This window comes from Balaenoptera acutorostrata, chromosome 13, assembly GCF_949987535.1.
Source record: "Balaenoptera acutorostrata chromosome 13, mBalAcu1.1, whole genome shotgun sequence".
Classification (NCBI taxonomy): domain Eukaryota; kingdom Metazoa; phylum Chordata; class Mammalia; order Artiodactyla; family Balaenopteridae; genus Balaenoptera; species Balaenoptera acutorostrata.
This window is the reverse complement of record NC_080076.1, coordinates 92,826,986-92,841,883: the sequence shown is the minus strand read 5'-3', so window position 1 is coordinate 92,841,883 and position 14,898 is coordinate 92,826,986. Positions and strand designations below refer to the sequence as shown.

The window sequence follows — 14,898 nt, the reverse complement described above, 5'->3', positions numbered from 1 at the left end:
GAAGAGAAGAAAACTGTCAGGCTGCTGCGCGACACGCAAGACTCTTTCCCGTCATCGGGTGCGGAGAAAAGGGCACCGAACTCTAAATCCTGGAAGACGAGGCACATTCCAGATGCTGGCCTTCTGACAGGGTGCTGAGGGACTGTTTCCCTTGTGAACTCCAAGCCTGTGCCTAGGGCTAGCGTGGATGGGTCGCCCGCAGAAGGGAAGATCGCGACGCTGCCACCCCCAGTCTAAAACACTGCCTGTCCCTGTCCCGCTGTCCTCACTCAAAAGACCTTGTGGTCCCAGGAACCATCTAGATGCCCGTGTTTATTCCCCGGAAATGTACAGGCCCCTAACCCCCCGCGGCCATCCCCAGCCAGGTGCGCAGGCTGCAGCCCTGGACCCGCGCGGCGTCTCGACTTGGCCTCGCCTGCAGCGCAGAGCAGCCTCGCCGTGTCCTCGTCCCTCGGAGCCACGGCTGCCGCAGCCCCTCCGCAGACTGGGCCCAGCTCCACCGAGTCCGCCTCTGAAAGCACCCTGAAACATGCCGCTGGCCCCTGCTGGCCCCCTAGGTGCAGCCGGTCATTATGTTTTCCTGTCTAGTTTGTCCCTAATCTTACATTTCATTACCTACATATTTGAATCCAAATCCAACATCTTATTCTGTGCTTCCTATTCAACTCACCCGTTCCGTATTTCTTTTAATCACCTTTCTTGCCTTCCTGCAGATTACTTTCTTCTCATCCCACTTTCCCCTCCCAAAGTTTGGAAGTTATACTCTATTCTTATTCTTTTGGTGGCTTGTCTAAAAATTGTATCAAGAACTTACAAAAGTCTAATCCATAATTTCACACTTTTCCTGAACAATAAAGGGATTCTGGAATGTTTCAACATCCTGAGCCCTGCTCATGTCATTGTATCGTGTGTGTTATGTCTGCCTTTGTTGACCCTACAGTAAGTTACTGTTGTTTGTAAAGTCCATTTTCACCTCAATTAGTTCATTTAGTCGAGATCTATAGGGAATTCTCTTAGGTTTTGTTTGGAAATGTTTGTTCTTCAAGGTATTTTCAGGGCTGGCAGTTATATTCTCTGACTACAATGAAGATGTCACTCCATTCCAGGAGCTGGTTCCTGGCTTCATTACTACCGCGGAGAAGTAAGCAGCTGTACCTCTGAAGGCAACCTGACTTTTTCAGGCTGCTTTGCAGACCTCCTTGTCGTTGGCATCGTGTGCGTGTGGAGTCCCTTTCATCACCCTGACCGGGATTAGTTGAGCTTTGGTGCATATGGATCAGTGTCATCAATCAGTTCTGGGAAACTCTTACATCTTCACGTGTTGTCTCTGCTCAACTTTCTCTCTGTCTGGAACTCTGATTACATCCTCTCACTCCATCTTCTGTGGCTTTCAATTCTCTTCCGCACTCCCACCTGCTGTCTCCCGGTGCTGCATTCGGGAGAAAACTTCTTCTCATTTATCTTCCAGTTCACTAACTCTCTCTTCAGCCGTGTGGAAAGTGATATTAAGCCCAATTATAAGATATTTATTTTTCAATACTGGTAACCATACTTTTCATTTCTTAAAGTTCTCTGTATTCTTTTAAGTACAGTTTCCTGGTTTTTACAGACATTCGCAAGCTTCTTTTAATTTCTTTAAAATAGAAAGTATCATTGCTTTCTAATCTACGCCTGATAACCCCACCATCTCAAGTCTTTGAGGATCTGCCCAGTGGCTGTTGTTTCTGTTGGTTCTCACTCGTGGTGCCTTCTTTCCGTGTGTGTTTGGTTATCTGCTATTATATGCGGCTCATTATACTTGAAAATCATTGTGGACATTCTAAGAAGTCCAGGATGAAGGCACATTCCTCCAGAAAATCTGCATTTTATTCTGGCCACTTACCCAGGAACACTGCTCATCCAGGTCTACATCACAATTTGAGGGGCTTTGGGAGCCCTTTTGGGGAGCCATCAACGTGAGATGCAAACTGACAGCTGACTTGGGGCTAGAGCTCCACAGGAAGAGCCCCCGCCCCACCCTCTGCTCAGCATGATGGATTTTACTTCTATTTCACCCTGCCCTAAGGGCTTAGCCATTTGGGGGCCTGCCTCAAGGCATCAATGCCTCCTTTTAGACTCTCCACCTGGGTGAGTCGAGCCTTGGGCTTGAACGGGGGGTCCCCCTGTCTGAGAAGGTGAAGTGTACTCCAAGGCGGACACAAGGGCACCCTGTGTATCTCTCTGGGTTGCCTCTTCCCTTAGATTTTGGCCTAATAATTATTTACTCTTTTGCCAGCTCCTTGAAACTTTGAAGAGGATATTTAAAAATTTTATCCAATAATTTCAGTTCTTTTCATTAGGAGAGTGGTATAAATAACTTAACTCACCTTATCACCAGAAACAGAAGTCCTTTCCTGCACTACTGAAACAGCTTTCTCTCTAACCTTTTCTGCAATCATCTACTCTACACATAAAACATCACATGAATTTCCCTAAAACACACCTCTGCTCAAAGATTTTCAAGGGCTCCCCACCGCCTGGTGAATGAAATCCACATTCTTCAGCCTGAAATCCAAACCCCATGACAGCCTAGGCTCACTGTCACACAACACCAATCACACGCAGCCACTCAAGAGCCTCTGAGAGGTTGTGGGAACTACCGCTTCTCTGCTAATGCATCTTGTGCTCCGTCCAAACAGAACCGCTTGCTGTGCCCAGTATACACCATTCACTTTCCCACCACTAAACCTTTGCTTGTACGACTTGCCTTGCCTTCCAAAGAGCCGTTTTTGTGGATGACATCTTCCTATTCTGTGGAAGCCCAATGCTCCCTTCTCCAGAAAACCTCCCTGTTATCTTTACCTCCCTTTACCTCTTTTAGGTGCGGCCACAGGACTGACTGTAAGAACCCCATGAAAGCAAGCCGTGTGTTTGAGTCCTACTTCTAGCCCCACATCACCAGGGAGAGTATCTTGTCTGTAAGAGCTGTTCAAAAAATACAATGTGGATAAATTGCTTTATCTTTTAAAAATATGACCACAGAAATAGGTCTTTTCAAAATAAAATACCAAGTGCAATGATTTGGGCTTGCCAACCTCACAGAAGGAGTGACACTGGTCATAGGAAATGATCCTAATGCCACAAGCCTAACTAATAGCTTCTGTATTCAGTGAAGCGGCTGAGTCTAAAGTGGTTTATTACAAAGTAGAAAGAAAAATAAATGAAATAATCCGGTCACATCCTAGAAAAACTGTTTTCATATTTACTCTACTGCTTAGAGTATTCTCATTTTTTAAACCCAATTTATTGAGGTGTAACTCACATACAGTAAAATTCACCTGTTTCAGGAATACAGTTCTATGAATTTTTATAAATGTATAAGGCCGAGTAGCCACCAGATACAGATACAGAACATATTCTGTTTTCTGTCCCTAAAGCCTTGCCTTTTCCATGTGGTTTAAATGGAATCACACACATATGAAGGCTTTCAAAACTCCGGTCAGCCAGCACAACGCCACTGAGATCCGCCGTGCAGCCGCACGTGCCAGCAGTCTCCTGCACCGCCGGGCAGTGCCAGATGGGACGGGTGCACCATCTTCCCTTCCGCTCACCTGCTCAAGGACATTTGGGCTGTTCCCTTATATCGTAATTATGAACACAGCCACTAAGCACATTCATGCTCAGGTTTTTTGTGCAGATGTGTTTTCCTTTCTCTTGGGAGAAAACCTAGGAGTGGAACTGATAGGCTGGAGAGTAGGTGCACGTTGAATTTTGTAAGAAATAAACTGTTTTCCAGAGTGACTGCTCAGGTTTTGCTTTCCCGTCAGCAATGAGAGTTCCAGCTGCTCTGCATCCTCCCCAGCATTTGATACTGCCACGTTTTTCTTTTTTTACAGCCATTCTCAGAGATGTGTAGTAGTAGTAGATCACTGTAGTTTTAACTTACATTTCCCTAATGACTAACAATGTTGAACATCTTTTCGTATTTATTTGCTATCCATACGCTGTATATATATATATATATATATATATATATATATATCTCCGTATGTATCTTCCATGGTGAAGTAACTGCTCAAATCTTTTGTCCATTAAAAAAAATTTTTTTGTCCACTTTTAAAAGTTGTTTGTTTTCTTATTATTGATTGAAAAATCTTTGTATAATCTAAGTACCAGTCTTTTATCAGATATGTTCTTCAAATATTTTCCATGCCTTGCTTTTCATTTTATTAACAATATCTTCCAAAGAACAGAAGTTCTTGATTTGATGAAGCCTCATATATTAATTTTTTTTCATAATTTGTAGGCTTTTGGTATCCTAGGATATCTTTGCCTAAAACCAAGCAAAGATGTTCTCTGTTTTTTTCTAGAAATTTTATAGTTTTCGGTTTTACATATGGGCCCATGATCCACTTTGAGTGACTTTTCATATACAGTATTAGTAACAGTTCAAAGTTCATTCGGCTTTGAACGGCTCCCCAATTCCTCCAGCACCATTTGTTGAAAAGACTGCCCTTTCTCCATTTAAATCCCTCAGCACTCTTTTGTTTTTCTTTTTAAATTTTATTTATTTTTGGCTGCGTTGGGTCTTCATTGCTGTGCGCGGGCTTTCTCTAGTTGTGGCGAGTGGGGGCTACTCTTCGTTGCCGTGCGGGGCTTCTCATTGCGGTGGCTTCTCTTGCTGCGGAGCAGGGGCTCTAGGGGCGCAGGCTCAGTAGCTGTGGCACGTGGGCTCAGTAGTTGTGGCTCGCGGGCTCTAGAGCACAGGCTCAGGAGTTGTGGCACATGGGCTTAGCTGCTCCGTGGCATGTGGGATCTTCCGGGACCAGGGCTCGAACAAGTGTCCCCTGCATTGGCAGGCGGATTCTTAACCACTGTGCCACCAGGGAAGTCCCTCCCCCGGCACTCTTAGTAAAAATTAATCAACTATGTACACATGGGTCTATTTCTGGACTCTCTATCCTACTCCATGGATCTATGTGCCCATCCTTTTCCCAACACCCCACTGTCTAGTTCACTACCAACAACACCTTCATAGGAAAGACATTTCTCAGAACCCAACAGGGACGTCACTCTATTTGCCAAAGCACTGCTGACTGTGAAGCAGCTTCTCACTCAGGGCACATGCTGTCTTTAGATCTGTGACTAAACTGGAACTCAGGATGTAAATGTAAACTCCTTAATTTCAGTTGTTTATTTTTGTTTTCTATGGTGAAACACCACAGACGGGCAGGTGTGTCCTTTGGTGAGTGCCCTGTCTCCTTCTGGTTACATGCTCAGAGGTCTTGTGGCTCTGCGTCGCTCTGCGTCTTTCCCTCTGCCCAGATCTGGCCCCTTCCTGCTTCCCACGCACAGGCCTAGACACCCATAAACACACTGCCCCGCCTTGTGCCCCGCTGTGCAATGGCGCCACGTCCACACACACGGGCAAACATGCCGCTACGGCACGTGGGCACCCTGTCCGTGGAGTTGGAGACGTGCCCTCGCATCCCCTCCCTCCTCCTGGAACCACGGTGGGGGATTTCAACACTCTCTCTCCCAGAAAGCACACGTGGAAACCATCCTCTGCACCCCTCAATGTCCTCGGTATTCTATGAAACGCAAACTAGATCAGGACTTTCTGTACCAATGGAACGGAATTTTTTTTAAGAAGCCAACGGCTACTGCAGCGTCCTGGGTCATGCATGCCACCAAAAGCGCCCAGGAGCAGGGGCAACTCACAGTCAAGGCTCCAGGTGCCACGGGTGAGGCGAGGCGCTTGTTAATGGACTGGAAGGTGGCGGCGGGGACGCCGGCGATGGTGTTCACAATCACGTTTCCACTCACCGCGCCTGCGGGGAGAGGCCAGGAGGTAGGAGGACAGGAAAGAACGCACCTCCAGTCGCGCCATCTCGCCCGTGTGACTTCTTACCCGTGGGCATGCTTGTCCCTGTGACGGATGTCTTGATGGTTCCCGCCTGCTCAAGAAAGAAAACCATTTGAATTTCAGGTCAAGCTCCGCCCCGTGTAAACACTCCAAAGCCTTCCACCTCATCAGGATCAAATCCAAACTCCTGGTCACGGTTACTCGGGCCGCAAGGCTGACTTGAGCCCCCTCTCCCCCCACCTCCTCCCACAGTGCTGAGTCCGTCCCTCGGTCACCAGGCTCCGGCCACACTGACCCTCCTGAGCCCCACGTCTGCCAAGTTCAGGGCCTCTGTGCTGGCTGTTTCCATTCTTTTCTGACTAATGTCACTTGGCCGCAGCCCAGGGGTCAGCCCTGCAGAAGGTCCCTTCCTGACCGCCCACCGCTGTTCTCCTGGGCAGGGGGCAGCCCTCACTCCAGGCAGGTGCTTAGTTTTCTGAGCAATGAAGGACGGAGCTGCGAAGTGCACACCGAATGCCACTGCGGCAAATGTAACAAAGAACACGGGGTGGAAATGACCCCGTACGACAAGACCGTCCCACGCCGGGCAGCAGTGCTTCCCCACGTGGGACTCCGACGTGTCACCAGGCACACGCAGAGAGGGGACGCGGCAGGGCACGGCGGCGACAGCGCAGGGTGCGTAAGATCGACACATCGCCTTTCTTTTTTTATGCACTTTACCACCTTCCTCTCACGGGCACTGAAGACGCACACGCGCGTGCACAGCTCTGAGGGAAAGCGGGGCAGGGTCGGGAGAGGGCGGGCTGCACTAACAGTACCTGCTCTTCGAGTTTGCAGGGACAAGAGAGGGCGACCTCTCCACGCTTCACAAGACCCTAGTTCCACACCTCCCGCTCACCTCCACCTAGAAGAGTGGCCTCGTCTCCCACATCGCTGCCCAGTTAACCCAGCCCGGAGGGCGGAGCTGACCCAGCACGGGAGAGATGGGGTGAGACACGCGCTTCCTCGAGGTGGAGACTGGGGGAGACTGGGCCGGCCTCCCACTTCCTCTGGGAGGAGGGTCCGCGGGCTGGAAGCCGCAGGACCCTGGACAGGGGCGCGCTGGAACCGACCGCTCCGTGTGCCTTCTCACCAGCACTGCAGCGCTGCCCACCGTCGTGATCGCGGGGGGCGCCTTCGGCGGGGGCGGCGTGGGCTGCGCCGGGGGCTGCGCCTGGGCCTGGGGCTGGACGGCGGGCGGCCCCGCGGGCTGCTGGCTGCCGGCCGATGGGGGCTGGGGCAGCGGCGGGGGCGGCTGCTGGGGCGGCGGCGGCGGCGGCGGCGGCTGCGCCACGGGCGGCTGCTGCGCCTTCTGCTGGTCGGCCAGCGCCTGCGGGGCAGGAGGGAACGGAGCGTGTGGAGGAGCTGGCCCGGGGGGCCCCCGGCCCCCGGCCCCCCTCGCGGCCCTCCCGCCGCCCGCTGTACCACACACACCTTTTTCTCCTTGGCGATGCGCTCCGCCCGGAGTGATGCGACCTGAATAGGAGGCAGCGGTTTGTCGTAGTTGATTCCACTAAAGACAAAAGAAAAATGAGAAATAAACTGCAAGTTCTAAGTAGACAAACGTGCTAGAAATCCAAAGCCCTCATTTCCCACGACGCCAGGTGCCCAGATGCCAAGGCCGGGGCCCAAGCGGCTCGGCCCTGGAGAGGAGAGGCTGCCACTCTGCCCCAGACCTCGGCGGCTCCCATTCCCTCACGACAAGGACCGCCTGCCAGAGGCGGGCCTGGCCCCGGTCCCCGCAGCAGCGGCACTCGGCACGGCGCCTGGATACCACGCGTCCCCGAACACGTGGGGCAAGAAAGCCCCTCGGCACCGTGCTCCTCACCGCAAACCAGCCGCCCCCGCCCGCCAAAGCCAGGCCTGCCGCCGCCTGCACTGAGCGCCAGCCCTCGCCCCGCGGAGAGCAGCCGGCCACCCGCCCAGTGCCATGAGCGCCCCACAGCCCTCCGCACGCAGCCTCTCACAGAACCCTTGCTTCCAGGGGCTCCTGGGCTCCCACCCCCCGACGGTCACCTACCAGCCTTGAGTCCTGCCACGGGGAGGCTGGCTCTGCCCTCGTGCGCCGCCTCTGCATTTCAGGGTGGCCCAGGTGCCGGTGCTGCACCTGTCTGGCCCCTCTGGACACCAGCCCTCCCACGTCACGTGCCCCAGCTCGCGCAGTGCGTTCTCTCCCATTCTCTGACCTCGCCCACGTCAGTCCACTCAGCCCCCCGACCCCCTGAGGAAGTCGTGCAACCCAGCCTGCCGCCCCCATATTCGCACGCTGGCCCCCCTCACCCCGTGTCTCTCCATCACGCCTGGTGGCAAAGCCACAGCCTCAGCAGACTCCCCACTCCGCCTGCCCCAGGCCTCCACCACTGGGGGGAAATTCAACCGCTGGGCGTGGCGACAGGCCAGCCGCCCCAGCACTTCCTGCTCCACACCCAGCTCCCTCCCGGGGCACACGGCCTGGCCTCCCACCGCTTACAGACCCTGACCCTGGCCACTTCCTAGCGGCACCCCCGCAGCACACGTGGCCTGCACGTGGCCAAGGCCAGCCCGGCTCCACCCTCATCCTGTCCCCCGACCTCTCCCACCGGCGCCAGACACACAAGAGCAAAACCGAGCCACCGAGATGCCCTGCAGGTCTGCACTCACCTTGCAGCCTCTGTCCAGCTCACTCTGGTCGGCCTCACACCGCCCCTGCTTCCGCCCAAACTGCGGGCCACCCCTGCGCTGCCCTGCTCCCCACCGCACTGGCACCATCCCCAGACCTCCTCCCTCCCATCCTGCAGGCCAGCCTTCTATTCGCCCACCCTGCCCTCCGTGCCCGCCCGCCCGCCCCGTTCTCCTCCGCTCGGCCAGGCTAGGGTCTGTCCCCTGCAGGGTGAATCCTCGCCCTCCGTGAGGTTCACTCAGAGTCTGTGTCTCGTGTGAGAGAAACGGGAGGGCAGCACTGGGCCCGCCTCTTTCACTGCTGAACCCCGGCCCAGCGTGCTTTTCTTGTTAAGAAAACCAATTAATGAAATAATCATCAATTCGATCAATACGCACATATGGAACACGTGCTCTGCGCCTCTAGCCTCTAGAACCCCTACGTCCACGGAGCTCATGCAGACGCTGAAGGGGTCAAGTAAAAACACAAAGACGATCCGCTCCAGGAAGAAACACAGAGAGAGGCTGGGGCGCGAGTACCAACAAGGAGAAGGTGACGTGTGAGGGAGGGCCTGGCGGGGGGCCGACGGGTCCAGAGAGACAGTCCCAGACGGAGAGACCCGCAAGGCAGAGCCAGCCGCCAGGCGGAGGAGCAGGCCGTGGAGGCCGGGGTGCACGGAGTGGGCGGGCAGCGCAGGCCTTGGTCCTTGGTGCGGCCGGGAGGGGCCGGGGGCCCTCAGCAGGCACGGGCCCGTGTCAGGCATTATCTGCAAAACCTACCTGGTGACGAGGAAGGCTTGAGCCAGAGGAGCAACTGGGTTCCATCCGAACATGTGTTTTTTCCCGATATTTTATTACAAAAAGGCAAACATGCAGGAAGTTGCAGGGATTTTATAGCAAAAGTCAATGTGCCGAGCAACTCAGACCGTACAGTTCTCTTTCCCTCTGTCTGCTCTCTCACACCTACCCATCTCTCTACCCATCTACCCAGTCATTTTTCTTCCTTTGCAAAATTTCAAGGCAAGAACACTCACCCCAGGTCTTCCCTGGTGGCATAGTAGTTGAGAATCCGCCTGCCAATGCAGGGGACACGGGTTCAAGCCCTGGTAAGGGAAGATCCCACATGCCGCGGAGCAACTAAGCCCATGTGCCACAACTGCTGAACCTGTGCTCTAGAGCCCGCGAGCCACAACTTCTGAGCCCGTGAGCCACAACTACTGAAGCCCACGTGCCTAGAGCCCATGCTCCACAACAAGAGAAGCCACTGCAACGAGAAGCCCACGCACCGCAGCTAGAGAAAGCCCACGTGCAGCAACAAGACCCAACGGAGCTAAACATAAAGAAAGAAAGAAAGAAAGAAAGAAAGAAAGAAAGAAAGAACACTCACCAGCACCCCCCAACCCTGGTCAACTGGGTACATTTCTAGGGCGGGGCCGAGCAGACGTATGCCAGCTCAGAGGTGGCACAGCCGCTGTGACGCTGTCAGACTGCAGGCAGGACACCCCATCCCGTGAACGGGGACACAAGTGTGCCCGGCCTGCCTCACCTCGACACCACCCCCAGCTGATGCCTGGGCACGCCATTTGCACAACAATTCACTGAACTTGTAGGGTTTAAGAAAACACTAAAATGAAATCATTTCAAATGATGAAAACCGTGTCACAAATACAGAAATACCTTTCTGCCAACACAGAAGCGTGCTTGGGGTTTTTCTGAAAGGGATTCATGCCAAGCCTGTAACACAGAGAGAGAGAGAATTACTGAAGAGAGGAAAATGCACTGAAGAAGGAAGGGAAGGCCAACGACAAACAGTGGAAACCAAGCCCCCCTGACTCCGCAGAGCCGGCGTAGGGGCACGGGACGCGTACAGAGGCTTGATGGGGGGGCTCCTCTTGCCCGCAGTCATCTTCATCAGGTCAAAGTGGCTCGTGTACAGCTGGGTGTGCGTGGCGTTCTCGTCCTGAGCGTACATCTGGCCCGTGCGCAGAGGACGGTTGTTCTTACTCTGAAACAGGATGGGGGTGGTGCAGCAGGGTCAGACGCCGAGCCTGCCAACAGGGTCCCTGACTGGGAGGTCTAACGTGACATCCCCCGCTTACACAGTGAGTCCCTTCTTCCCGCCCTTCTCTCCGAGACCCAACACAGATGGAACAGCAACGACACAGCGGCCGTCGTCCACCGACCGCGAACACCCTCCGGCCTGGGCAAGGCCTTCCCGCCCGCCCCGCCTCCAGCTCGGCAGGCAGCGGTGAGGCCGAGTGGCCGGGCTGACACAGCCAGCGGCCCGCAGCCAGCGCGCCTTCACCCTGGTCGGCCCCGGGGCACCAAGCGGCGGCTGGCCCCCAGTTTGGAGACAACTGTTTCTAGAAAATTGAAAACCGAGATTTGTTAAAGAATGCTTATAGAAAGAAAGTAAGTAACTTCCATGAATTAGAAACCCGGGAGCAAACTTCATCGAAGCCCAGGATGTCTGCCGCTGCCCCGCAGGCCCTGGCCCGTCCTAGGCAGGAGACGCGATCATCGCTCCCACCCTACAACTGGGCGCCGGCCACAGGCACACGCCAGCCCGACGCCGCGTGCAGAGGCTTTCTGCATGGAGGCCACAGACACCCTCCTAGGACAGGCGAGGAGCTGAGAAGCAGCAAGGCGGGGACAGAGCAGACGGAGAAATGGCAAGAGACAAATGCAGCTCAAGGGAGACAAGGAAAGGCAGTGCCCCGGAGACCTCCTCAGCAGCCACGCAGACTCGTGGGGCCTGGCCGCCCCACAGGTGGCCTCCTGATGACAGACACCACGTACCCGGCTGTTCTGCACTCAGAGTGTGTGATGCCCGCGGCTGGGACCAGAGTGTCTGGTGCCTGTCAAGCCGCTGCAGCGGCCAAGGCCCCGGGAAAGCACAGCGATGCAGGAAGGGGGAGGCACCGCGAGGCCCTCCTTCAGGGACGCTGAGAGCACAGAGCAGTGTCCGGCTACACACGCAACCCGGGAGGCAGGACGAAGCGCCAGGACAGCGCCGGGCCACAGGCAGCACACAGGGTCTTGCGAATGACGCAGCAGCGTGGATGCTCTGTACCGGGCAAGATCTCGGCGCAGGGGCTCTGGCCGGCGGGAACTGGGACTGCGGCCGTGTCTGCCCCAGCCCAGGGCCGCGCCCAGCGCCCCGCGCCCCTCCCTCCCCCTGGCCGAGCCGCGTGCCCCGCGGGAAGGGGGGCCTCACCTTCCCCTCCTCCCTCGGGATGAGCACATTCTCGTAGCGGCTGCGGCACTGCTTGGAGGAGCGGTAGATGCGGCTGCAGGAGTTGACGACGTCGCTGACGAGGTCCCAGTTGGGCGTGTGGGCCGGGGACACGATCGTGAGGTTCAGCGGCAGCTCGAGGAGCTGCTTCACGGCCTGGAGGACCAAGTTCAGGCGCCGCGGGTCAAGGCGCTGCGCGGCAGCGGGCTCCCCGCTCCCCAGAGGGCCCCGCTCGCGGCCCAGGTCCCACCTGCAGCAGCGCCCAGTCCTCGCTGATGAGCCACTCAGGGTTGTCGGGAGCAGCCTCGGCGGCCGGCTTGGCGAAGGTCGGCAAAGGCTTGGCGAACTGTGTCTGCTGCTTCAGCAGGATGTTCTTCTTCTGCTCTTTCCCCTCCCGGCGAACCTTCAGCATGCCGGGCGTGGCGCGGTCAAACAGCGACCGCGGGGGCACCACGGCCTCCCCGTGACGCTGCTTCTTCTTCCTGCCTGCGGCTGCACGGAGAGGCTGCTTCAGCCAGCGGGTCGGCGGGGAAGGGGGGCAGCAGGGCCGTGGAGGAGGGTTACCGGGGCCACCGGGAGCGCCAAACCCTCTCCCGCCACAGGAACCCACCTGAGGGGTCCGTCTTGTGTCTCCGGCGCTCCTTCCTCACGTACACGGGCGGCAGCTTGGACTCCGGGATGGGAGTGCTTTCGTACATGAGACACATGACCGAGTCGATGTAGATGTCGTTGTCGTCCTGGGGGGGCGTGGGCGGCGTCCAAAGCTGCGTGCGGGAGGGAGAGCCCTGAGCCGTGTGGCCCCAGGAGCAGCCGCCCGGGAGGGCGGGAGGCGGGAGGCACGCCCAGGGACACGGGGAGGCGGGCACTCACCGGCATGACCTCCGTCTGCCCGTCGGCGCCCTCACACACGAATTCCTGCAGGAGAACGGGAGCTTTTCAGGTCCACCCAGCCCTGGCTTCAAGCTGCAGCCGCCAAGCATCTACCCTGACGCCGGTTAAGCCTTGAAAACAAGCTGGCAGCGCGGCTGTGCAGAAGCCCCAGGAGGCGTGTGCGGCCCGCGCCCCTCCCGGCACACGTACCGCGCCGCAGGCGTCCTCCCGGGTGTAGGTGAGCAGCTCCTCCTGTTCCAGCTCGCGCCGCGCCCTGGCCTCCCGCTCCCGCAGGCTCCGCGCGTTCCGGGCCTCCCACTCGCCCACGGCCGCCAGCACGGCGCCCTGGAGAGACAGCGGTTGTGCCCGTCGCCGCCCGCGCCCCCCCTCCCCCGCACTGCCCCCGGCCCCCCGGCCCGGGCCCTCCTCGTTGTTCCCAGTGCATGACCCTCTTTCGAGCACCAAGCTGCTTCAGGACCGAGGAGAACTGCACCTGCAGGTTCCTGAGGCTTCTCCCTTCCAATCAGCTTGTACACGGGTGGGTTCGGGTTTATTCCTTTAATTCTAGGCAAGTCACACTTAGTTCCAACCCAGTTTAACCCGGAAGAATTTGAGATTCTCACATGTTAAGATGGTCAAAAGTTCATTCTCTTACCTCACTAGTTCTCTCCTTTTCTTGATCAGTGGAAGTATGGAATAATTCCAGGTAATTCAAAGCGTATTTTTCAATTGGTGTGAGCTGTTCCAAGATGTATTTTTTGAACACGGTTAACAGCAAGTTCACAAGGATTTAGTTCCTCTTATAACCCCCACCAACACTTGAATCAAAACAGCAACTGTTCTTGGTCAAGATGAACAAGAAATATCTCCCAGAAGGGTCACATGTTTAAAATATTTAGGTGCAAAGAAGCAAACGAAGTAGAAAACGCCAAACCTGCCCCATGAAGTCCGCTAACTCCTCCAGCGGCGAGGGCTCCTCGTCCCACCGGGAACCGTCTGGGGGCCAAGACCCGGGCGCCAACTCCTCTGCCGGCTCGTGCGTGTCCTCCTCCTCCAGACGCTCGATGCTCCTGAGGGCCTGCGGGAAGTGTGCCCTTAGTGGACGTGACTCGGGTGCGCTTTGAGCACTTGAAGTGAGGGGTACGGCCCACACAGCCGACTACATGCCCACACCGTACCGAGCCTCCCACGGTGACGCCTGCTCTCCTCGGCCCCCCTCGCACGCCTGAGACGACGGCGCCGCGGGCACAGGGAAGACGGGCACGCCCTCGAGGAGAGCCGCAGGCACACAGGCGGACACGCACAGCCCGGCCCCCAGGCTCAGAGAACCGAGCAGGATGCGGTGTCTGGCTCCATCTCACACCCGCCACCTGCCACCCGCCCCCGGCCCTGACCATGAGAACGATTCCTCGTCGTGCACGAGATACAGGCCGTGGCCCGTGCTGAAGACAGAAACCAAGCCCCCAGAAAGCGTGCTGCAGACGGCGACAGACACGTAAGGGTCAGTGTCACCACAGTTCAAGGAAGGCCCATTAGACTAGCAGATGCCGCGTGCGCCTCTCCCAACACCCGACAGCCAGGGGCTGGCAAATTCAGACACACATGCTCACATCGGGGCCGGCGTTGGGGGGACCACGCAGCTGAGAGGATGTCAGTTAAGAACTGGAACCTCTTTCCAGGGCAATCGGGCAACATCTGCAAAGTTTAAAATGTAACCCTTCCTCACACGATACCCAGAAAGTATTTCCAGACAGACCGTACGTCTAAGTATGAAGAACAGAACACTGAAACACGTAGAAGAAAATAAAGAAGAACCTCTCTTAGAACGCAAAAGCACCAACCAGGTGATGAAGATGGTCTGCTGGGTGGCATTAAGACCAAGAATTTCTGCTCGCTGAAAGACAGCATTAAAAAAGGCAAACCACAGGTTGGGAGAAGACATTTTACATGTATCCCACAAAGGCCTCGCATCCAGAACACAGGAAAAAAGCCAACAAGCCATTAAGAAAAAAAGACAATCCAGTTAAAAAAAAAAAACAGGAAAAAGACACGAACGAGCACTTCATAAAAAAGTATCCAGGCTGCCAATGAACAGAAAGCTCACCAGCCAAGAGCAAACTGCGATTCAACCAGAGATGTGCTCACACTGTCCCCCATGCCTGCGCCTCTGAACTGGCCCCTCGTCCAGTGTCAGCGTAGAGCCAGGTGGTGGTCCTAAGCCACACGTCCGCGGGCAGCCCGTCTCCATCGCCCTCGGCCCCCGGCCACACCT

General features: G+C 56.0%; 1 protein-coding gene across 14 annotated transcripts in view; it reads right to left on the bottom strand.

Moving 5' to 3' along the window:
• The window catches only part of EP400 (E1A binding protein p400), a 112,598-nt gene that overhangs the window by 15,799 nt on the left and 81,901 nt on the right, over positions 1-14,898 (bottom strand). For all 14 annotated transcript variants that reach the window (XM_057526072.1, XM_057526063.1, XM_057526065.1 and 11 more), the window contains 13 exons: positions 13,561-13,704; positions 13,282-13,365; positions 12,837-12,971; positions 12,627-12,671; positions 12,367-12,520; positions 12,007-12,248; positions 11,739-11,912; positions 10,390-10,526; positions 10,199-10,255; positions 7,319-7,397; positions 6,978-7,214; positions 5,891-5,936; positions 5,701-5,810 (listed from right to left, as the gene is read on the bottom strand). In XM_057526072.1, coding sequence (XP_057382055.1) covers positions 5,701-5,810; positions 5,891-5,936; positions 6,978-7,214; positions 7,319-7,397; positions 10,199-10,255; positions 10,390-10,526; positions 11,739-11,912; positions 12,007-12,248; positions 12,367-12,520; positions 12,627-12,671; positions 12,837-12,971; positions 13,282-13,365; positions 13,561-13,704 — 1,644 coding nt within the window. The remainder of the gene's footprint in view (positions 1-5,700; positions 5,811-5,890; positions 5,937-6,977; positions 7,215-7,318; positions 7,398-10,198; positions 10,256-10,389; positions 10,527-11,738; positions 11,913-12,006; positions 12,249-12,366; positions 12,521-12,626; positions 12,672-12,836; positions 12,972-13,281; positions 13,366-13,560; positions 13,705-14,898) is intronic.